The sequence below is a fragment of the Toxotes jaculatrix genome, chromosome 3 (assembly GCF_017976425.1).
Source record: "Toxotes jaculatrix isolate fToxJac2 chromosome 3, fToxJac2.pri, whole genome shotgun sequence".
Lineage (NCBI taxonomy): Eukaryota > Metazoa > Chordata > Actinopteri > Toxotidae > Toxotes > Toxotes jaculatrix.
Window position 1 is genome coordinate 21,322,105 of NC_054396.1, and position 23,326 is coordinate 21,345,430.

At 39.6% G+C, this 23,326-nt stretch overlaps 3 protein-coding genes across 4 annotated transcripts; all 3 read left to right on the forward strand.

The window, feature by feature from the left end:
• The first annotated feature begins 1,447 nt into the window (after positions 1–1,447).
• shisa4 (shisa family member 4) lies at positions 1,448–9,145 on the forward strand. The gene is made up of 5 exons (XM_041033408.1): positions 1,448–1,679; positions 3,720–3,897; positions 4,879–5,015; positions 5,217–5,408; positions 5,937–9,145. Exons 1-5 carry the CDS (start codon positions 1,595–1,597, stop codon positions 5,975–5,977), a joined length of 633 nt encoding a protein of 210 aa, XP_040889342.1. The 5' UTR covers positions 1,448–1,594; the 3' UTR covers positions 5,978–9,145.
• Positions 9,146–10,346: 1,201 nt separating this feature from the next.
• lmod1b (leiomodin 1b (smooth muscle)) lies at positions 10,347–14,550 on the forward strand. 2 transcript variants are annotated; one of them, XM_041033407.1, is made up of 4 exons: positions 10,347–10,417; positions 10,629–10,922; positions 12,057–13,772; positions 13,851–14,550. In XM_041033407.1, the coding sequence occupies exons 2-4, from the start codon at positions 10,635–10,637 to the stop codon at positions 13,875–13,877; spliced, it is 2,031 nt and encodes a 676-aa protein (XP_040889341.1). In that variant the 5' UTR covers positions 10,347–10,417; positions 10,629–10,634; the 3' UTR covers positions 13,878–14,550. The 2 variants fall into 2 exon arrangements, with proteins under 2 accessions (XP_040889341.1, XP_040889340.1); XM_041033406.1 differs by having other exon boundaries at positions 10,358–10,922.
• Positions 14,551–17,112: 2,562 nt separating this feature from the next.
• timm17a (translocase of inner mitochondrial membrane 17 homolog A (yeast)) lies at positions 17,113–21,934 on the forward strand. The gene is made up of 6 exons (XM_041033409.1): positions 17,113–17,181; positions 19,155–19,254; positions 19,661–19,724; positions 20,162–20,290; positions 20,699–20,809; positions 21,008–21,934. Exons 1-6 carry the CDS (start codon positions 17,156–17,158, stop codon positions 21,082–21,084), a joined length of 507 nt encoding a protein of 168 aa, XP_040889343.1. The 5' UTR covers positions 17,113–17,155; the 3' UTR covers positions 21,085–21,934.
• Positions 21,935–23,326: the final 1,392 nt, after the last annotated feature.

Below are 23,326 nucleotides of genomic sequence, written 5' to 3' on the forward strand. Positions count from 1 at the left end.
ACTGCCGTGTCCAAAGGTGTAACTTCTCCCACCTCAACTAATGCAACAAAACTAATAAGAAGGTCAAACTGATGTGCAATCAAACTCACACTGTGTTTATATTTATTACAGTCAAACCAGTGAAAGTTGGGTTAATGTGGCCCAACCATACAGTTTATTTTAATCTCCCACAAAATATATATATTTATCTATTTTTTTTTTTTATAACTTCTTGTTTGGACATACCTTTACTCTTTTTCTCACTGCAACACTATGAGGAGCTGTTGTCTTTATCAGGTGCCTGGTAAAATCCAGACTATGCCAAGTCTTTTTCTATCAGGGTGGGATGTAGCAGGAAGAGGGGTGTGCTCTGACCTTTCAAGATGCATTCAGTGCCACTCAGAGTTATACACTCATACCTAAAGCGAGTGGCTTTCTAACCTACAGGCAAGCCTTTTTTGGGAGAGGGGCCATTAGCATGTGTTTAGTGTTGTGTGTTTAAATGGTTGTAATGTATAATGGTAATAGGGGGTTCTTTTGCACTTTTACAGGTGTTACATTGTGTTGCATGCACCTTGGTACTTTGTAAGTTCAGAGGTGAAGTATAGAGATCATTCACTTAGGTAAAATTAACACTACAACACTGCAGAAGTCCTGCTTGCAAAATCTGAACAAAAGTATTAATCTCTGATTTTATTTAAAGTAATAAAGTAAAAGTACTCACTGAAATATTCCAACCAGATCTGACCCTAATTTACTGTAACCCGTTTCTATGTCAAACCCATAGACAGTATGTAAAATACTGCCGCAATTACTAATTATTTTCAATCTGAAATATAATAAATATTAAAATATAGACATTTTTTCAACCACAACTTCGCTGGATCCAAGCTCATGTCTTCAAATATCCTACTTTGTCTGACTAAAAGTCTAAAAACAAAAGGAAATTCATTACAGAGAGGTGGCAAATCCCACCATTTGATGCTAGAACTTGTGCTTGAGAAATGACTGAAACAATTAATCAAGTTATTAAGGTAACTGATTATTATTTTACCATCAATTGACAAATTGATTAATCAACTAATTGTTTCAGCCTTAATATAATGAGTACATATATCTCTACAATCTATGGTCATGCCTAAACCTATTTGAAAGTATCTGTATACAATATAATATGCTGTTTTTAAATGGTTTCAGTAGTTTTATTTAAATTTTACATATATTACCATGTTGCCTAAAGCTTGGTATTAGAATAAATACACTTTAGTTTTCCTTTTTCATCAGTGTACTATCATAAATCCTAAAACACAGCCACTGAATTTGGTCCTTCAAAGCCCGCACGGCTCGCTCATACTAAACAGATGGAGGTTATTTCCGACGTTTCCGGCGGTCCGTGAAGGCAACATCCTGCTCGTCCCGGCTGAACCGCGTCACAGCCGAGATGTGTCATTTCGACGGATAAATTACCGACAGTCAGAGCCGTCCCGTCTCCCGTGCTGTTCCGGTGCCAGGATAATGACTGAGAACGACCGTTAGCCTGAGCATCCTCCTTCGTGTACATCGATGAGAGCAGCTCCCCGTTAATTTCGCCGTCGCTCGGTTTTTGATTTATTGGATGGGGATGGTCTTTCCAACGGGCAACATGTCCCTCGCCGCGGTGACTTTGGCGCTGCTCGCCATCGTCCTCTGCACTTCTCATGGTAAGATTATAGCTCTTCATCCAGGCCGCGCCAGCTAGCTGGCGGCTGCGGTTTAACGGGAGATCCCCCGCTAACGTTCTTTTTTTTCCCCCTCCCATCTCTGTGCACGGCCGTTATTTTATTTCATTTATTTCAGCCGTTAGACAACCAGACCCCGGCGGTCCCTGAATCGCCCTGCAGGCTCGCAGCAGTCAACATGATCTCATGCTGCTTTCTGGCTGTTTACTTGTGAAGCTCTGTGTTTATTTTAGGCCTGGATAACTGAGACCAACGGCTCAACGTCCGACCACGCTTAGCATCCACTGGTTCAGTCTACCGCGTGAACTAGTCTCACGGGTTTTTTGTGTATTTGTTTACCTAAAGTATCATTTGTTGTCCCTTTAGAAAACGTTCCACACTAAGTTAGGTTTCCTGTTAAACGTACAGCGCCAGAGCTGCAAAGATTAGTCGATTAATCAATAAGTCAAGCACAAGAAAAAAAGCACCAACTGTTTTGATGTTGGAATTATCATTTCGATTGTTGTTTTAAGCAAAAAAAAAAAAAACAAACCCTGCTGTCTATAGTTTGTCAAATAGGGAAATGTTACAATTTTCTTTGTCAAATGTGATGATAAAGTGAATATCTTTGTGTTTTGGACTGTAAGTTGGACAAAACCCATATTCAGTTTGATGTAAAACAGGAAAAAGAACAAAATATTTGCGAGGCTGAAAACATAATGTATCAACAAACAAAAGAAAATGGAATGTAAACAACAATACTAAACAACAATAGATTATTTCATATTATTAAAGTATTAGATTGTTGGCTCAACACTCAGTTGTAGACATCCTTTTATGTAGTTTCCATCATTTTAATATCTTAGAAAAATGCTTATTTCAACAAGGCAGACCGGGATAAAAAGCTTTACTCAGATTGTGTGGTCCAAGATACTTTATAGCGTGTCAGGCTTCAGAAAACTCACGTTGAATGTACAAGCCAGTGTGACTTTTAGCAGCCTGCACACATGAGGCTGTGGTGACCAGACTGTAATTTAGTGTTGCCTTAAATTATACATTGTGGAAAACGTAATCACACATACTCTTTTCAACTCAATTATGGACTTAGAATATTGTTTGTTGTTTGTTCTTTGAAAGACAGTATGTCTCTGTCAGTTAGTAAATGTTACTCATTGTCTTCCAAGGTTAGAGACCCAGAGATTTTGTAGGTTTTGGCTGAGTGTTATTCCTCCATTTATCTTTCATTTTTTTGGCTTTTGATAATAGTTAATCATATGTGCAATTATTTTGATATTCAGTTTACCACTTAGGTCTCTCTTTTTTCAAGCAAAAATGACAAACATTTGATGGTTCCAGGTTCTCAAATGTGAGGATTTGCTGGGTTTCCCTGTTTTAAATCATAATAAATTGAATATGATGGGGTTTTGGACTGTTTATTGGGCAAGACATTTATTGATGCCAGTTTGAGTTGTAGGAAATTATAACAGGCATATTTTTATTATTTCCTGATGTTTTATAGACCAAATGATTCGCTGATTAATAGGAAAAATACATGGCAGATTAATTGATAATGAAAACATTTGTCAGTTGCGGTCCTATGATCAATAAATCGTCTCCTTTTCTCTATCAGACATACAAGTTTTAAATCTCCTGTTTACGTTACATGAGCCCTGATCAGTTTTCAACCTCTGCCACAGGGCAGCATTGAATAATGCATTATGACTGTGTTTGGCCTGGAATAAAGAAGACATTAAAAAAAAGAAGCCAGTATATGTTCGAAATAAATATTTATTTTCTCCTGAAGGCAGAACAAAGTCGTATCTGTAAGTGAACAGTCAGGAGTTTTCTCACTTTGAAACTGTGTGATAAAACAGAAACAACACTGACGCTGTGAGAGAGATATGAAGTAGGGAGGGAAACTAATTCTTCAAAGATCAAACATGAAGCCTGACCTGCTACGTCCTTCATTTTTTTTCTCCCTCTGCTTCATTCTTTTCGTGACTCTTTCTGATCATCTTCCCCGTTGTTGCTCTTGTTTTGCAGTCAGTGGGAACGAGGACTGTCTGTGGTACGTGGATAAAAACGGCACCTGGCACAACGGCTTTGACTGCCCGCTCATCACGTTCTGCTGTGGAAACTGCCACCGGCGCTACTGCTGCCTGGATGCCTTCAAGATGATCACAGAGAGGGAGCAGAAACGCTGCATGCTCTTCCAGTTCAGGTGGGGGCATCAGCCTCTGGGTTTTAGTTTAATGACTTATTTATTAGCGTACTCGACACCAAGAGTCAGTGTTTGTGTTCACAAATCAAGGCTCTCAGTGCAGGATCATATATCCTTAATTTTATTTAAAGCAGATACAGATACTTGGTTGGAGGATTTTTGTTGACACAGTTTGTACAAAAATCTCTGCCCTGCAAGATCAGATATCTATGAACATCTGTCTGTACACACATGGGTCATTGAGTTTCCATCTATTATGTGTACATGGAGGCTTATGTTGGGAAATAAATATACAGATATTGCATTAACATATATAGAAAATCTTGTCAATCATCACCACACATTCTGCCAGCTATTCCTGCTAAAAGTGTGAAGTCTAGATCCTCTTAAACTGGCCTATTCCTTATATCCCATCACCTGCATTGGACTAAATTACCTTGCTTTGGTCCCCAGAGCATAATATCTTCTCATTAGTCTTTCTATTACATCAGCTACTCCTGCTCTCAGTGGTGTTTAATGCCAGAGTCCCCTGTGAGGGATCGCGATAATGCTGGACTAAGCAAGCTTGTACCTGAGAGGCTGCAACGTGGCAGTTTTCCTCCACAGCACTGGAAACCATCCATCACTGTCCAGTAGTGAGCAGACAACATGCAGCTTATTAAGCCCAGTGAGAGATCAAGATCAGTGGGTGGCGGAGGCTGAGATGAAATGGAGGGCTTTGTTGCTTCATAGAGACACTGAGGTGATGGAATCTGGTTGAGAAACAAAAGAGATGAAAGGTGCGCGTCATTAACTGGGACATGATTTCAGGGTCAGTCTGTGGTAATCGGGGTGTCTGAATCACATCGCAGCCACCTCTTCTTTAATCCTCTCTAAATGAGTTGTAATTAGCGAGACGGAGACATGAGGCTTTGTGATCACAGTAAGAAAGGGAATGTTTTGTAATTTAAGTCCTCTGCTCTCTTCTTCCTCTCCTTTCAGCCCCACCACTTTAGCCGGCATTGCCTCCTCCATCCTCCTGTTTGTGGCCATCATTGCCACCATGGTGTGCTGCTTCATGTGCTCGTGCTGTTACCTCTACCAGAGACGGCAGCAGAGGGGCAGGACACCTTATGATGGTAAGACCTCTACTCTTCATGTCAGTGTCAAGTCAGATTTTATTTATATAGCCCAAAATCCCAAATTTACCTCAAGGGGCTTAACGCTTTCGAACAGCTTTAGGACACCTTCTGTCCTTAGACCCTTGTTTTGTGCTTTCACAGGCAGTGTTACCCTTGTAGTTTTCCTTCACCACAGTCTGTACATTTTTGAACCCACAGCCCAGCAGATCCCCATGGCCAGCTACCCAGTGGAGCCCATGTACGATGCTTATGGAAAACCACTGGGACCCTCTGAGTATGCACATGCAGGTTATCCAATGGCGCCCCAGTACCCTGGCATGCCCCCACAGTATCCCATGATGCAGCCTGGACCGTATCCACCACACCCAATTGATCCTGCATACAGCCAGGGTAAGATTAGCATAAATTTCTTCAGAGAGGAATAATGACTTAAAATTAAATTGAAATCTGGTAGAAAAGCCTGTGAAATGTCCCGGCCATGATATTACATCCTCATCTGTTTTGATCACCAATTATCATTTGCACATAAATAAAGTCAGTATACCATGAAATCGACTGTAGATAATCATGGTCCCCAGAGGAAAATCCATGAACCCCTGATCTTTCTTGTAGTTCCAACATCAGGGAACATTGTCGCTTGTACATGTGATATTTCAGAAACTAATGCCCAGTTTGCCTTTAAATTTAATGACGACATTCATGCTTCACAGAACGTTAGTGCTTTCTATTTTGGACACTGTCCTCTAGCATCAGCAACTATTTGTGAAAATTTTGAGGATGAATCCTGGTATGTTTATCCTGTCCAGCTCAGAGCCCCCTGAACATTCAAGCTTGTCCCTCAAAAAAACAAAACAAAAAAACAAGTTGTTTTGCAGTTGATTCAGTTGAAAGATCTAACTTTGGTCTTTTGTTTTTCAGCCCCCCCACCTTACTCTCCACCTCAGTATCCTGGCCACTGATGGGAAGTGATGGCCACACACACATACAGTGGGAAACAACAACAGCTGAGAGACATGACTGTTTCAAAAGGAGAAGGCAGCAACACTCTCTCACACTCAAACACAAACACACAGACACACTCAAATAAACAGTACAGCTTGACTAGCAGTGGTTTGCCTGTGAAAGAAAAGGGGACAGAGGCACTTTAAGGTTTTTTGTTTTGTTTTTTTTTGGTTGTTTATTTACAACGTTGTCCTACTTTTCCGGAGTATTTACGTAAATCAAATTCTGTTCTGCAACCTGACGCCAGACTGCTCCGGGCGGGTTTCACAGAGGGCATCTCGCCATCCCCAAAAGTGAGGAGGTATCCGGCTGGCGTCTCTACTCAGTGCTGCCACCTCTGCTCTTTGACACACACACCGCAGTGGCAGAGTGTTACCTAAAGACAGGGCTCATTATATTACAGACGGGGGGGATTTGAAACAGCGATAATGTACTCCCTTTTTATTTATGGGAAAAATGCTTTACTTCCTCACTTTTGTTAAATTTGACTGGATTGATAACTGCCTGAGACGACATTCCAGGTCATCTCGGTCACTGATCCACATTCTCCAAATATGATTACATGATGTCTTTATTATCTGTATTTGATGATGTTTCTTTTGTAATGTGGTGGAGGCTAATGTGAAAAACATGGAGATTGGAAATAACATTGGAAATAAGGGATGTATTTTTGACTAAAAAGGGGACATGTTTGGGTTCAAGGTAGTGCGAGACTGTCTTAAATTTGCTCAGATGACCTAATGGATTTCATGGTAGTCCTAATTCTGTGTAAGAAGCCTTTAGTCACTTGTTGGTTTCAACTTTGTCTCTTCTTCATTTTTGCATCCGACTCGACTAATGACTTCATGGTAATATATTAGCTGCTCCGTTCTAATGTAACATCTCAATATCAGCATGCGACCCAGTCAGTTATCTGTCCTCTCCTGCTTCTTTTCGAGTTTTTAAATGAATTAGAAATGAGCCTTTAGATTTATCCCATAATGCCAGGGTGGATGTTTTACAATGGCATCAGTCTTGTTAAATGTTTATTTCTTGTAACATATCAGGTCAGGGGAGCTGCAGGTCACGCTGCTTGATAAAACAAAAATGTCCCGCCTTACAATAACTAACCATGAAAAAAAAGGAGATTAACTATTTAAATACATATTTTGTAAATCTGTTCTTCAGCTGAATATTTTATGATAATGTAACAAGTTATTTTAAAACAGCGTATTGTTATTGTAACACAAGATATGGTGTTTTGGCATTTTGGCATCTTTCCATGTGGTATTTATTATCATTGAGGATACCTTTTACTGTGAATGGGTTCTCAGCTTGTGGACTAAGCTACAAAGCCAAAAATCACTACTGTTGAAGAAGCAGATTTTCTATTTAAAGGTTTGACATTTTGGGAAATATGCTGAATTGCTTTCTTACACCTTCTTCCACCACCTGTATTGGAACAGCATCAACAGAACCTTGCAGTCACACCAGATAAACAGACCAATTACCTACTTTTGTTGTGTATTTGTAGCGGTTTGTTACCAAGTGAAAACCAGGTGCAAACAGCGCCTGTACAATCTGCTGAATGGATTATATTAGTGTTAATATTGGATTTTGTTTTGCATTTGCAGCCATTCTACCAATCTAGTTCTTTTCACCAGGTGGGAGAACTTAGTGATATTAGAAATTCCCCAATGCCTCCAACTCGAAATTAAAAGTCGTTTGAATGAGATAACATGAACGCACCACATTCTGGCTGCAAGAAATGTCAAGAAATATTCTGCCACATAAAACCACATGAAATGGGTAACTGTGATTTTTGTGCTAAGGCTTTTGAGTGGAACAAACAGACGAGATTTAGTGTGATGATTAGTGAGCTTTATTAGAGCTTGGATGTGGATTTGGTTACCCTCAGACAGAGCCATCTGTTCAGGTTCCAGTCCTCATGCTAAGCTAAGCTACGCAGTGACTATGATACAGTAGGGGTGGACGGGATGATCCCCAAATTAGTGGTACTACCGATACAAAGTCCTGTTTTGTGTATCAGTACTAGTGCCATTAGGACTGATAACAACAACAACAAAAAAAAGTGGATGTGTCATGTGTTTGATCGCGTCCTGTTTAGTTCAGACAATTCACTAAATAAGCATTTTGTCATTTACTATTAAAATATGAGTAGTGCTAAGTAACTTCATGAGAATAGTAAGAGGAAATGCTTCATGTTCGGCAAATGATTTGGTGGTAGTTGAAATATACTCAGAAGTGGCCTATTAATAATGCATATTTCTCTCCTTTACATGGCAGTACATTAGGTGCTTTTCACCATAATCAATATTGGCCCTGGTATTACTTGGTATCTGATTAAAACCAAATTTTGCTATGTTGCTCACCGTGGTGCAGACAGCAGTTAGGTCCATTTCCCATAATGTCGAACTATTCTTTGAAATGTTCTGTGGGCTCCAGTGAGGTCAGGGCCTGTGACCTGGAAATGAATTAATCTGTAATTGGGTCTAGTTTAGTATTTCTGCAGATGAAAACAGCCCTGTTCCATTAATATGTATGAACTGCAAAACACAACATTTCTAGCATGTGTTGTACATTGAACTGACTACTAATACTTAATGCCTGGGTTTTTTTTTATTTAGGTGTAATGTATCTCAAACTTAAAGTCAAATGAGGCACATATTAAAAAAGAAAAAAAAGACACTGTTATCATGCTGATCAGAGAAGCCTGGGCCTTCTCAAACGTTTCCGTGAGACTTACTGCTGAATCTTGTCTCACCTCTAAACCACGCAGTGAGTCAGGTGACTGTAATTCCCGCTAGTTTGCAGCATAAGTCACTCATTCTGATTGCGACGTCCATGTGTACTGATTTGCTGAGCCTTTGTAAAGCACAAAGAGAACTCTGGACTTTTCTTCGTAAAATGCTTTCATATGTGGTTTGACATTTGCTCAATGATGTTTCTGTTTATTTGTGCTTCTAAACCAACTCCATGAGTGTGTTTAATGAAACTGATATCAGTTGGCAAAATAACTAGATATGGCTTTTTGTCTGTTGTCATATGGATGGTATGACATTGTAATATAAAGTGAGTGAAAAGTTTTTATTTCTATTAACATAAAATTTAACTTTGGAATGTAAAACAAACCGTCTGCTGTGCCCCTTATTGTATTTTTAAAGGCTATTATTTCTAAGAAATACAATTATATAACATTTCAAGTAGGGGAATAGTATGTGTTTAATAATTTTGACCACTAGATGTCCACACTAACCTCCAGTCAATGTTAAATGTGTTCAGATGTTTGGCAGAATTTATTTACTCAACTCATTTCATCGCAAGCAGCACCTTATCCAAAAGAAATGTGCACTGATTGTTATTAACATTTTATTATTTCTCATTTGCATTACTCAAGTATGCATAAAATGTAATTACAGTTTACAGTTTGGTGTTACACATGCATATTTTAGATATTTAATCATCTGGTGATATATATTTTTGTATTTGATTTGTTTATTCTTTATTTTTGTATTTGATTTGTTTATTCTTTATTTTTGTAATTGTAGTTTACTCAATCGATACTTGTTTATTTATTATTAATTTAGTATGAAACTTTCAATTTATTTTATTCTGACAAACAATTTGGAGTAAAAGAAAAGAAAAAAAACTCTTAATCCCTACTACATTCATGCAAACGTGCTATTCTGGACCTCACCACAGCTGATCCATAAATTCACCTCTTTGACAAAAATAATTTAATCATTAATTTGAACCCTTTGTTTCTTAAACATGCATATTCCTCTCAGTCTTCTCACACTGATGCTCACTTTAAACAACTCTTGGATTTGTTTCAGGTAGTAATTAGTTTTTGATCTAATACATGCATTGTGGTGCATAGTTTCATTTCAGAGCCTTAGCTTTGATTTAAAAAGAAAAAACAGTGTTATAAAGTAAAGAATAACAAAAATTATATTTTTAACTTGAACTTTTTTCCCTGAAATTTTGAGAATGTGTTTTTTTTTTTTTCAAGAAACACGGAATTTGGAAAAAGATAGATGGAGACGTTTCTCATTATGGCAGACAACCTAATGTGAAATTCTCAGCTGTTAAAATTAATCATTACCAAACCAATAATCAGGAACTGGTCCCAGTATAAACATGAATTGTGTAATAGAACGTCTCTGTAACTCTGCTTTGGCATCTCTGTAAACTTCAGCCCTTCCCATTACCTTTAAAGGAGTGTTTACCCTGAACTAAATATGGACATGCACTTTCACAGGATTTCGAAGAATGTCCCAGCCTCACAGTCCACTTTGATGATGCGAGCCTCTTGCAGTTCCTCACTGGTAACCTTCACTGCAACACTGTGACTCCAGCCTCTTTGCACCAGGATTGATGCCTCTGGTGGCTTTTTGGTGAGCGGGACGAGACGGGACAGCAGGACATCAGCTTTGGCCTATGAGAATACTTGACTTCTCCCCATAGGAGAGAAATTAAACCATAATCTGATTTTAAATAAAGGGATTTACTGTACTAACACCATCAGCACCTCCAAAGAAGCCAAATTGCTCTGTTCTTCTCCACGGGCATAGCCTTTACCCCAGATTTTTTTTTTTTTTTTGTTAGGCAACCATGTCCAGGAGAAAGGTGAGAGGCCTGACCCGTACGGGCCGCCAGGTCAGTGAGGACCCAGACCTGGACAACCTGCTGTCCACCCTCTCCCCTGAGGAGATGGAAGAGCTGGAGAAGGACATGATGAAAGTGCCTGACCTCAACCCAGAGGATGGGAAGATCATCGTCCAAGGGGAGAGCCAAGCTGCGCAGCCACCTACGAACAACAACGTCCGGGATGCTAAACTGGACAGCCGACGGGAGACTGACACTAAAGGGAGGCTCAGCCAGAGAGAACAGTCATTTGAGGTTAGTGGACACTGAAATTGATTCCTTATCTGCTTTAGTGGCAACATGTTTTGAGTTTTACCAGAAAGAAACACCCATGAGTGATTTGTGGTGTAGAAGTAGAAATAGAAATAACCTGTAAATGGGTGATGATAGAAGGGTTTATAAAATCAAACCATGTATGACTGATGGATTACAGTATTACATAACATCCAGTGTCCCAGGGTATTCTAATGATAGCTTTCATGTGCTAGTTTTCATTTTGCTTGAAGCAAACTGCCAAGTGGACCTCATGCACCCTGAGTCCAGTCCATCAGCTCATAAATAGTGGTTCCCAGAGTTGGCTTCTGTGCCAGGAAAAATATTGTTTTCCCCTCTGAGGCTTGCTTACATCCATTTCACATTATTAATCATCTTCCCACAAGCAGAGAAACAGCCTCAGAAACACATCAAACCATTTCTATTATTCTCGTGACATGCTATAAAAGATTTTTTAACACAAAGAGCCCTCCTCCGTAGAGTGTCACGGAGCCAGATTTCCAGCAGTTTCTGTGTTTAAAGGAGAAGTACTTCAGTCGATGGAGCGGCGGCCCTGCGGAGCTTCTTAATCCCGGCCTGATGGAATTCCTTGGTTGATTGCTCCTATGCTCACTGCCTTTTAAGGATACATCTGCCAAGGCCGCGGCCTCACACAGCAAAACAGATGGAGACTCACAAATCAAACACTTAGCAAGCTACTCGCTGCAAATGTATCCCCGCACTATAAAAAATGATTCCTTGTCCCTTTGCTGACTGTAAACACACATGCCATATTGTGTCAGGCAGAATGTGTGTGTTTACAGTGAGCAGATGGATGAGGAGCTGTTTTACAATAAAGGAATACTGTATTTACACAAGTATTTGCATGGTTATATCATACTGTACATGTCATGGAGTATATACTCGTCTGTAACAACAAAGGTCTGTGCTGTAAAGCTAATAAATTACTTTTTATTTGATGTCATTTATTTTAGTTGTCCTTTGACACACTCCTGCATATGGAAGTTTAATCAAAATAACCCTGTAACTGATTGTTTTCGGTATTGACATGTATTTAATTACTTTACTAACATAACATAATAGAATTTTTCACATCACATATTCTCCCTCCTGCAGGGTGAGCTGAAGAAGGAGAGCCGGAAGCAAGAATATCTGAGGAAGATGGGCCTGAGCCAGGAGGGGAACGACGACATCAAAGTAGGGTTACAAAGACAAGCCAGTGTCTCAAGCGACAGAGATGCTAAGGTGGACGACAGAAGCAGCAAAGGTCGTGAAAGTTCAAAAGAGGAGCGGAGTCGGCTTTCAAGTAGATACAGGAAGCAAGATAGCAAAGACAGTGAGGAGGCTAGTGAGAAAGAGAAATGTGAAGACAACAGGCTAAGAGACAGAAGAGAAAACAGAGAGAGCACAGGTAGCAAAACAAAGGATATGATCTCCAAGTTACAGGAGAAGAAGGAAGACAGCAGAGAGAAGGAGAGGAGAGAGGACTGCAGGAGAAGAGATGACAGCAAAACCAAAGATATTATCTCAAAGCTCAGAGAAAAAAGTGAAAAGGATGTGGCCAAGGAAAAGGAGAGAAAATCAGAGAGCATCAGGACACAAGGGCTTGTCTCTAAGATGGTGGAGAAGCAGAGCAAGACACAAGAAAGCCAGGAGAATAAATCAGAAGAAAAGAAGCCAAAGGCAGAGGAGAAAAAGGCTGAAGGTAAAAACAAACCTGATGTCAAACTTGAGCGACAACCGTCAGAGAAGGGTGAGGTGCAGGCAAAACATGACAACGCAGAAAAAAGAACAGATAGAGAAGAGCTGGTCAACCACAGCGACCATGTGAAGGAAAAGGAGAAGAGGATTAGCACAGAGAAGAAAGTAGAGGAGAAAAAGGAAAAAGGTGATAGTAAAGTTAAAAATGCTGACAAAAGTGAGAAACTTGGCAACTGTGTTGCCAAGAACACCCCAAATAGCAAGGCAAAACAGGAAGAGGAAGAGGACGAAGAGTCAAGCATGTTTGATGAGCTGATGGAGCAGGTTCGAAACAACGACCCCTCCCTCACTGAGCTCAATGTCAACAACTCAGAGGTCATCAAGACCAAAACACTCATCGCTTTTGCAGAGGCTTTGCACAACAACACCCACGTTAAAACATTTGCTTTGGCTAACTGCCGAGCAGACGACCATGTGGCCTATGCCATCGCTGGCACAATACGCAGCAACAAGACTATAACCAGCATCAACCTTGACTCCAACCATCTCACTGGCAAGGGCATCTTGTCTCTTATCCAGGCGCTGCAACACAACTCCACACTGACTGAGCTTCGCTTTCAAAACCAGCGTCACATCTGCGGTGGGAAGACTGAGATGGAGATGATCAAGATTCTGAAAGAAAACACCACCCTGCTCAAACTGGGCTACCACTTTGAGTTAGCTGGGCCCAGAATGACCACAACAAACATACTGAGTCGCAACATGGACCGGCAGAGACAGAAGCGCCTGCAGGAGCAGAAGCAGGCCCAGGCCAACGGGGAGAAGAAGGGGACACTGGAGGTACCCAAGACTGGAGGTGGCGGATCTCTGAGAGGCTCACCCAGAGCGTCCCCCAAACCTTCTCCCATTCCTTCACCTATGCCTTCACCAAAGCTCACACCTAAAAGAGGAGCTGGAGGTGCAGCTCCACCACCACCTCCACCTCCTCCTGGGGGTGGACCTCCACCTCCTCCACCTCCTATGCTGGACGAATACTCCCTGAAGAACTCTCTGACTCCAGGCGGTAGTAAGAACTCAAGGGACCAACTGCTTGCCTCGATCAGAGGAAGCAACATTAAACAACTCAAGAAGGTAAGTGTGGCAGGTTTATGGAAAGGTTAGCTCAGCCCCAGTACATTTAGACATACTTATGTTTTATTTTTCCCACAGGTGCCGGTGCCAAAGTGGTTGCAGTAATATTTCCTGTTGGAATATAAAGTGAAAAAGAAGAGAGAGGGAGAACCGAGATCAAGGAGGTTTTCAAGGAAATGAACTCTACATTTCCCCGGCTGCAGTGGAGAAGCTGTGCTGTGGGATGAACGGAGAAAGTGAAACGTGACATGCCCATCGGTTGGATGAAAAGCCCTCACTATGAGTTCTCCCCTCAAACACTGGACCAAAAGGACTCCGTGGAGAATGAGTGATGCAGGGCTCTCTATTGGCCGACTGCAGAGAGTGCCATGAGTTTTGTGGTTGTTTCTCTTTAGTTCATATTGACGCTTTGCTGGTTATTTGCACTAGATAATATGAAGCCGATCATATAACAATGTTGGCTTGCGTACGCATCTGAATGTGAGCGTGGTGGGAGTGTGCGATGAGCTTAGTAAGAGATTCAAGTAAGTCTTTATAAAATTCTAATATACAAAAGTTTATCAATGATATAGTGGACATTAATTTGACCATTTATTTATTTGTGGAGAGGGAAGCCACCTTATACTTGTCAGTTGTAAATCTGTTCAAACTGGGAATTCTGAAATGGTGGAACTATCAGGGAATTAACAAACATGGCGGCCTGACTTAAGAAACCTGGATAAGGTTTAAAAAAAAAAAAAGGTCAAGGTGGTCTTTGATTGTGTGTCTCATTGCCAAATCTCAAGACATCTCAGGCAGGGTTTAATGGATTGGAAAGCATCCCAGTGGGATCCTGGTGCGTGACGAAAGAGTTTAAGCATGGAAATAATTACATAATGCATTTTAATCAGGAAGTGCAAATGGCTGTCCTTCAGTGTCTGATGTTATATTTTGTACAGAATCATTCTAGCCTGGGTGTTTGAATATCTTACATAACTTTTATGTAATACATCTACATGTCTTAACCTTTGGGGATTGGAAAACCATTACTGTCTTTTATCAACGCACCTGTTGATTTTTGTCATTCTTTTAAGTGAATGTCATTTCTAGAGGAATTTAATGTGATAAACAAAAATCAGAGTGGCACTCATATGAGTACTGTGTAATGAAGGGTTCTCTGCCATATTTGATTTACACATGCCTTCCTTACAGAGCCTGTATGTCTTCAATAAAAGATTCTGGTACGTCTGCAATGACAAGTCACAAGTGTAATGTTATGCCTGGCTGATATTAATAAGGTGAATATTGACAGTATATGTGAAATGAAATTAACTTACCTTTACACTTTTTGTCAGTGTGATAAATCAAGGTATGTCTGTATTAATATCTGTTGAGCTGTCATTTGTTTCAATTGGTTAATGATCCATATGAAATTGCACACTGTATTTCCACATTTCTGCTGTGGACTTTCAACCTCAGAACTAGCCATTGCTAAGAAGATATGCACAAGGTATACAAAGTCATATATAGGTACAGTATACATAGCTACCTACCAACCTGCAGCATAAACCATGTGTCTAACCAGATTTAAAGGGCTTGCACATCCTGACAGCGGAATTACTTAAGTTCAAGAACATCTCCATCTTTATAAACACATTCACATGCCTCTGCAACGAGCAATGAAGAACTTTTAGATGATCTGTTGCTCTTTCCAGAACATGTTTGAAGCTGCAGGGGAAACAGTGGGAATCTAGCCTCTACCCACCAGCTATTGAGGCAACCATCATCCTGGGCGTTCAGAGGAAAAGAGGAGAACAGCACCAGCAGCTGCTACAGGCCAGTTTATGTCTCTATCGCCCTGTCTCAGCCTCTGCATTCATGAAATGCCTATATTTGGTCATTTCGCAATGAAGGCTTGCTCTGCAAGTCATTCCTTTCTTGTTCCTAATAATGGGCAGCAGGCCAGCGGTCTGTCTCTCCACTGTAGCTGCTGCCCTGACCAACAGCACTGATCTCAGATGGAGGAAAAAGAGGAGAAGGAATGAAAATGTTGAGATTACTGGTTTCTCATTGCCAACAAAGGGGATCTGAGGAGAACATGGTCATCACTTGTGTGCAGAAAATAACTCAGTTGATATTTTTGGGGGCACATTTCTTGTTTGGTGTTTACAACAGGCATGCAGAATGCTGTTGATTAGTCTTCAAGTTGTCTATATATTAAGGTCCTTGACTGACGGGCCCCTTTTCACCCCCATTCTCTGGAGTTCTCTGCAGCTTTTCTGTGTGATAATCTGATTTAAAATTAATTAATTTAGGAGTATGCAACATGAGAGCAGAGTGTCAGGTAAAATACTGAGGTCTTGAAACTAGATTTGGGCACAGGGTCTAAAGGTCAGGTAATAAAGGGAAACTGACCTTGCATTCCTGACTATGAGACTTAATGTTGTGCTTTCCTTGTGCTGTTGTGCTACCTTCTTCTCCCCAAAGACAACACATATCTGTTTGGCTATTTTGATACCCATCTGCGCCCTGAGTGGAGAACCACCGGTGTTTGTTGATAAATAAACTTCTGCTGGTGGGTCCCTGTTGTCCCAGATGTTTTTAACTACTATGACTCACTGGATAAGAAAATAACAGTGGTGAAATATGAATTAGTACATTTACTCAAGTAGTGTACTTAATGACAAATTTGAGGTGCTTGTACTTTACTTCACTGTTTTCTTTTCAATTCACTTTATAGTTTTACTTTACAAATGGAATTTTACAAAGAAAGCACATGAAGCGTTTCTGAAATATGATGCTTTGTTATAGATTAAACTATCCAAAGCTGCAATTAGAGCTGAAATCATTACCTAATTGATTAATTTGTCAGTCGACAGAAAATTAATTGGCAGCTATTTTGATAGCTGTTTAAGTCATTTTTTGTTGCCATATTCAATGAAAAGACACCTCCCATGACACACAAGCCCATTCTTTCTACTGAAAACATGAATCTTAAAAAATGGGTCATAAAGATATAGTTCCACAGTAATTGTTGGCATTGTAATTTTTTCAGTAAATGTTTTTAATACAGGTGTATACAATGCATTTTTGGGGACTATATTTAGTCAAGAACTAACACATTTAGTGTTCTTGTAAATATTTATGGCAGGATGGGGTATGGGGAAATGAGTCAAAACAAAACACTCATTTTAGTATTAGGTTTTAGCTACACTGTCCGTTCTCTGCTGGTTTTAGTCTTTTCACGAGATTCCCTTCAGATAATAACATCTTCCCACAAGATGTTTTGTAATATTTACTTTATATAAAAAAAAAACGCGAAATACTCCTTTAAGAATCCACGTTACGTCGTTACATCAGGCCGTCGATAAGCGTTACGTCAGAGGGAACAGCAAAAGAACAAAATGGAGGAATATGCTCGAGAGCCATGGTAAGTCCTAAAAACAACAAAAAACATCACCTTTCCGCTGCGTTTTGTCAAGTCCTGTCTGTGTCTCTGTTTGAAGTAACTACCACGTTAAGTGTGTATAATTAATTTTATGGTACAAAATATGTCTTGCACAAAACACTTAAAATCCGGCTGGGTAGCTGAGGTTAGCAATAAAGCTAATTTTACATAGATCTACGTTAGCTGTGTGTACTAGCTTCAGACCACCTTTGCTAAATCACGTTGTTAGTGACCTTGTCGATTTTTTCAGTTCACTCACCCATGTGTTATTACATTTAGCTAAATTATGTAAATTGAGATAGGTGACCTACAGCGAAATTCAAGCACCATCATAATAATTTGTAGCTGGATTTAATAGAAGATAGATCGTTTACGATATTGCTTTAGCATATGTAAGCTAGATAAGTTAGCGGTCTGAGAGCTATCTGTTGGGGGCAGCATGGAGATTGCACAACAGCTGGAAAAGTCAAACTTATTAGTAATTCAAAATTACTAGTGTCGATGTGGAGCTATGTGTTTGCCCGAAGTGGGTGACTTCAATGAAACGTTTATACCTTTGTTCCGGCATCATGTAGTGTTACAGTCCAGGGTCAGTGATAATGTTACTGACGTTGTCATCAGACCAGGGGGTTCATCGTACTTTGGCACACAACCGAGGGGTGTATAATTGTTGAAGGGGGCCACAAAATAAATATTATACAATACATGAATATCTATACCGCTCATATACAGATAGCGGTTTGTTTTGCCAGGTAGCTTTTGAAATATCTGGAAATGAAGCTGCACAGCTGTTTAATGATTAGTTTGTGCTCACAATATGAAGGTGACTTTCAAACATATCTGAGGCCAAAAAAGTAATTATAAGGGGTCATGAAAGGGATGGAAATTTTTTGACTTGGAATGGAATTAAATTGTGATTGATTATATCACACTATTGTCATTTTGCAAAGTTCAATTGTCAAAATCTAAGTAAATTATAAAATAAGATCAAAGAAAGAGGGGCTAGAGCTAACAGTCATTTTCATATGAACCTGCTGTCTTTTTTCTTTTTTTTTGGTTCATCAATTAAAAGTGCAAAAAAAAGTGCGCTCCCCGAGCCCAAGGTGACATCTTAAAATGTTTCGTTTTGTCTGTCCAGCTGTCCGACACCCAAATATATTCATTTTCCAATGATATATGACAGAGAAAAGCAGTACGTCCTCTCTAATGAGAAACTGGAACCAGGGAATATGTTGCATTTCTTTCACATTTTTAATTTGAAAAATGCCCAAAATGATTGATGGATTAACTAGTTGCTGAATGTTTTTCGGTCAGTCGACTAATTGATTAATCAACCAACTTTTTCAGCTCTAAAAGAAAGCACTTGGTTGAAACCTAAATAGATTTGTCCAGTGTAATCACATTCAAAGAGATTTCTCTGCTGTAAAACATAACACATACTTGCATACATTTGTCACATCGTGTGTTTCAATGTTGTGATACTGATTTCAACCATATAGACCATATAGACTTTTGAGGTCACCTGCTGTATGTAGCTGAATTTCAGTTTTTTGCAGTAAGTTTTTGCTGCTCAGAGATAATTGTATATCTGTTACTGTATATACGTGTACAGCTGTTACTTTCGCTACACCAACAGTATGTAGTGACTTGTGCAGAGGTGTATTTGGTCCAGAATTCACTTGTATTTCTCAGTGGGCTGCACTTCAGTGTTTGTAGACTTTAAACTGTGGTGCATTGAGAACTTTGGCTTTTCAGTTTTCTATAAAAAGTGTTTGTCCTCTATACTCACCCTTGAGTTAATTAACTTAAACATCAATAGACTTCATGTGGCACATCAAGACTAACCTATGATCTTAGTAACAATGGTATCATCAATGTAATTACAACTTCATTGGCTGTTTTTGTAGGACTTTCATGACAGTGAACCTTAATTAATGGCTGTGTTATTCTTACAGCCCCTGGAGGATTGTGGACGACTGTGGAGGAGCCTTCACAATGGGAGCTATTGGAGGAGGAATATTCCAGGCAGTAAAAGGCTTCAGAAATGCGCCCTCAGTAAGTTTAAATCATGTAGCTCAACAGCGTACCCAGGACACCTGTTTTGCTTTGATCCATGAGTAATGGTTTCAGTACCAAAAATAAGACGGTGTATAAAAAAAAACACCTACTGGGATGTTTCCTTCTCATTAAAAAAGACACATGAAGAACAAGAACAAATAGTAAACTTTTATTAAACAGTGTTTTGATAAAATATTCTCTTCTGTGGGACAAGGAGTTTCTAATTTTTTTTGTAACTTGTTGGGAATAGAACGAAATGGATTGATGTACAAGTTTGAACAGAAACATCTGCTACCAATAGGAAATCTGGGAATTTACACATCAGCAAGAAACAGTGGGTAAATGTATCCTGAGCTGACAGGGATTGACATAGATCTTTGTTTCTTGTTTCTCTTTCTTGTAGGGGATGAGCCACAGAATGAGAGGTAGTTTGACTGCCATCAAGACCAGAGCCCCACAGCTTGGAGGTGAGAACAAATGCTACATTTAAATATCATCTGCCTTTAAGTCATGTTTTATCCTTAGAATCACAATCTCTTTAAGCTTGAAAGGTTACTGTGCCCCCCCCCCCCCCCCCCTTGTTAAGAACAGGGGTTATAGTCAATGTGGACTCCTGTTGTGTATGTTATAATGTTTACAGCTCCAATGTTGATAAGTTGATCATGGCAGGAAAATTCATCCACAGAAACTTGTCAAGCCACTGTTGCAGTATAATTCTCCTTTCCACTGTCCATCTATATGTGTCCAATAATCATCATTTCACCAGCATTGGCTAAATATAATATAAAAGCCCTTGTTGAATCTCAGTCATAAGCTGGATGGACATAACATAAACCAAACAAAGCGCAAAGCATGTCTTAACAGTTTCTTTTTGAAATAATGTGAATGTGTTTTTTGGTTGCAGGTAGCTTTGCAGTTTGGGGAGGCCTCTTCTCCATGATCGACTGTGGTTTAGTAAAAGTGCGAGGGAAGGAAGATCCCTGGAACTCAATAACGAGTGGGGCCATGACAGGAGCTATCCTCGCTGCAAGAAGTGAGTAAGCTTAGAGGAGGCTGGCCGTTGAAAGTCAGCAGAAAGCACTCAGGTGCCACATACAAATGGCAAATGATGTAGGTCTTTTACTCAATTTAGTAACTTAGATACAATGAGCTCACCACCCTTTCAGAGAGGTGCTGTGACTTCCCAGAACTGTTTGATACCACTGGAGCAGTCTATCCTCCACTGAATTAGGGGAACTTGAGTTGTCAAATACTGTGACTGGGCTCCACGTGTGATCTCATATGTCCACATTTAAACTAAGTTATAACTAATAGCTCTGCACACAGATTCGATTTCTCCTCAGGACTGTGTGGGCCCTTACAGATCAGGCTCGATTGGCATCTGACTTTGTTGAACTAATGCCTGACATGAGTTTTACTAATGTGTCATTTTCCCCTGTAGATGGACCAGTAGCCATGGTAGGATCTGCAGCCATGGGAGGTATTCTGCTGGCGTTGATAGAAGGCGCTGGAATCTTGCTCACTAGGTTTGCCTCTTCACAGTTCCCAACCGGTGAGTGAGATTACTGCTATTAGAAGTTTGTATCATAGAACTGTTTGACATGAAGGATATTATATGGAAAGAGTTCAAGAGTAAATATAGATTTAAGGGTATTGTGACTTTGCTAACCCTTGTTAACAGCTGATAGGCCTCTGATTGGCTGCCTTCTCTCTCTGAAGTTTAACTTTCTTTTTTTTTTTTCCTCTCCAGGGCCCCAGTTTGCAGAGGAACCTGCCCCCGCTCCCATGCCCACCCCTTCCTTTGGAGACTACCGACAGTATCAGTGAAAGGTCTCCCCATTTCTTCATCCACTAGGCCTTTTTGAATTTCCTGCTGGAGTTACAACGAAGAAAAAAAAACAATAGAAACTGCACCCGATTTTTTTGGACTGTGTCAGAGAAGTGAAGGACAAAATACATCTTCATTTTCCTCCTCTCTCAAGAGCCATGTACAGATCTGCCTTTTGCCATTCTCAGCCTTGTCATGTGCATCTGTTTCACCTAACATTTGTTCCAAGTAGAGATGTGGTGAGATTTATTGTATGATATTTGTGGGCTTGTGGGGATGAGGCGTGTTTTTCTATTTTGTTCATATAAAGTATATACTGCATGTTGCCCAACAAGTGGGAGGTCAAGAAAGACAAGCTCCGGGTAGTGTTGAATCTTGCAGAAGCACGTCACACATGGAACATAATAAATTATACTTATATATAAGTATGATACTTATGTATATATACAGTAAAAACATTCTGCTTGTATTTGTTCATAATTAGTCTTTATTTGCCTTAAATATGTCGCCTGCTTGTGCTGGCCACTGACATTTGGCTGGCCTTTTTATTTGATTTTATTCAGACTTATGAAGGCAAACATCCACCAGATACATTGCTATTCCTGGAATATTAGATTGTTTTAAAGTGATTTATTTATTTTAGGTTGTAAAGAGTTGTACCAGACTGTTGTTGTATTTTATCTGACAGCGATTTTACATTCAACACAGAGGTGTGGAGAAGACTGCTATTGACAAAAGATGGCTTAGACAGTACAGATGAATGGAGAAACTCAAGCAAGGGATTGATCCATACTGTATTAAATCTGTATGACAGATTGTACTATGGTACAATAAAGAAATAAGTTTCAAGTCTGTATCTTGTAGACTTCTGAATACATTCATCATTTTATTTCTGTTGTAGGTTGTGAAAAATATTGATTAATAGTCAGAATAAGATCAATTTTTCATTTTACTTGTTTATTTCTGTCCTTTTTCCACCATTGCCCATGAGCCTCGCTGTTTGGGTAAGATAGCTTATTCTCCACAAGAGGGAGCTCCTCCTCCAAAGATATCCAGATGACTGTTTCTCTCTTTGCCTTCCTAAATGTGGGTAATTCGCTCTTTTAATGTGTTTACAGAAGACCCATGAGGGAGCACTTTTCTTTCACATTCTTGTATGTCTGTGTCAGGGACCTGCTATCTGTTCAAAGCCAGCTTGGTGTAGTTACAGGTGAAGGACACTGGATGAATAGGGGGATGGGGGAAGGGACCATGATGCAACTTCTACCTCAGTCCAGTGTGTGCTTGGTTTCAGAGATTGTTCACCCATGGCAAAGCTGTGGACAAATGTGTCATATAATAGTAATGATAATAATAATAATCATAATAATGATATTTTAGGCCTGACTACCTAAAGACTTAATCCTTGAAAGCAAAACCAAAAAAGTCCAAAACATTAATATTAAGACAGTTTCAGAAGAACTAATACATTGCAAACACCTTGGATATCTGAGTACTAGCTCAAGTTCTAAACTAACAAAAGACTCTACTGGTCAGTCTTACTATCATTGTCTTCATTAATCAAAGTAATTATTTGATATTAAAAATTGAAAAGAATGCATTTCACAATTTGGTCAGCGTTGAGATACTTTAATGAAGACAACTGTCTTGTGAAGTTGCTTGTGAAGCCTTGCAACTTGACTTGGACTTGATTCACCTGAGACTTTATTTGGACTTGCCCCAAGGGATTTAACTGTACTGACAATTTTACAGAGCCCAAATTGACAAATTTCAATTTCTTATTTTGCCCAGCCAACACCCTAGGAACCTTCAAATTATTAGTATGTCATCACAGAAGACTAAAAAAAACAATTAATCGATCAAAATAGTTGTCAATTATTTTTCAGTCAATGGACTAATCGATTAATCCATTAACCATTTCAAACCATTTCAGGGAACATAAGAGGAGTTTTTTTCTCTAAGCCCTCTTGAATTCAACTCTTCTCCCTCCCTAACTTGCCCTCTCATATATGTGTTAGTCTTTAAAAATATATAAATAATGAAATAGTGAGTGTGAAGTAATGATAGTGATACTAATAGTGAAAATAATAACAATCCAACACCTGGACGTGCGTACATGTACAAACATATGTAAACACATTTATGAAGCAGAAGTTGTCACATCTGACTTCTGGTGCACATGCATTTACCTGTTATTGCACCCAAATGGATCATTGCACATTTTGAAGATACTTCCTAAAG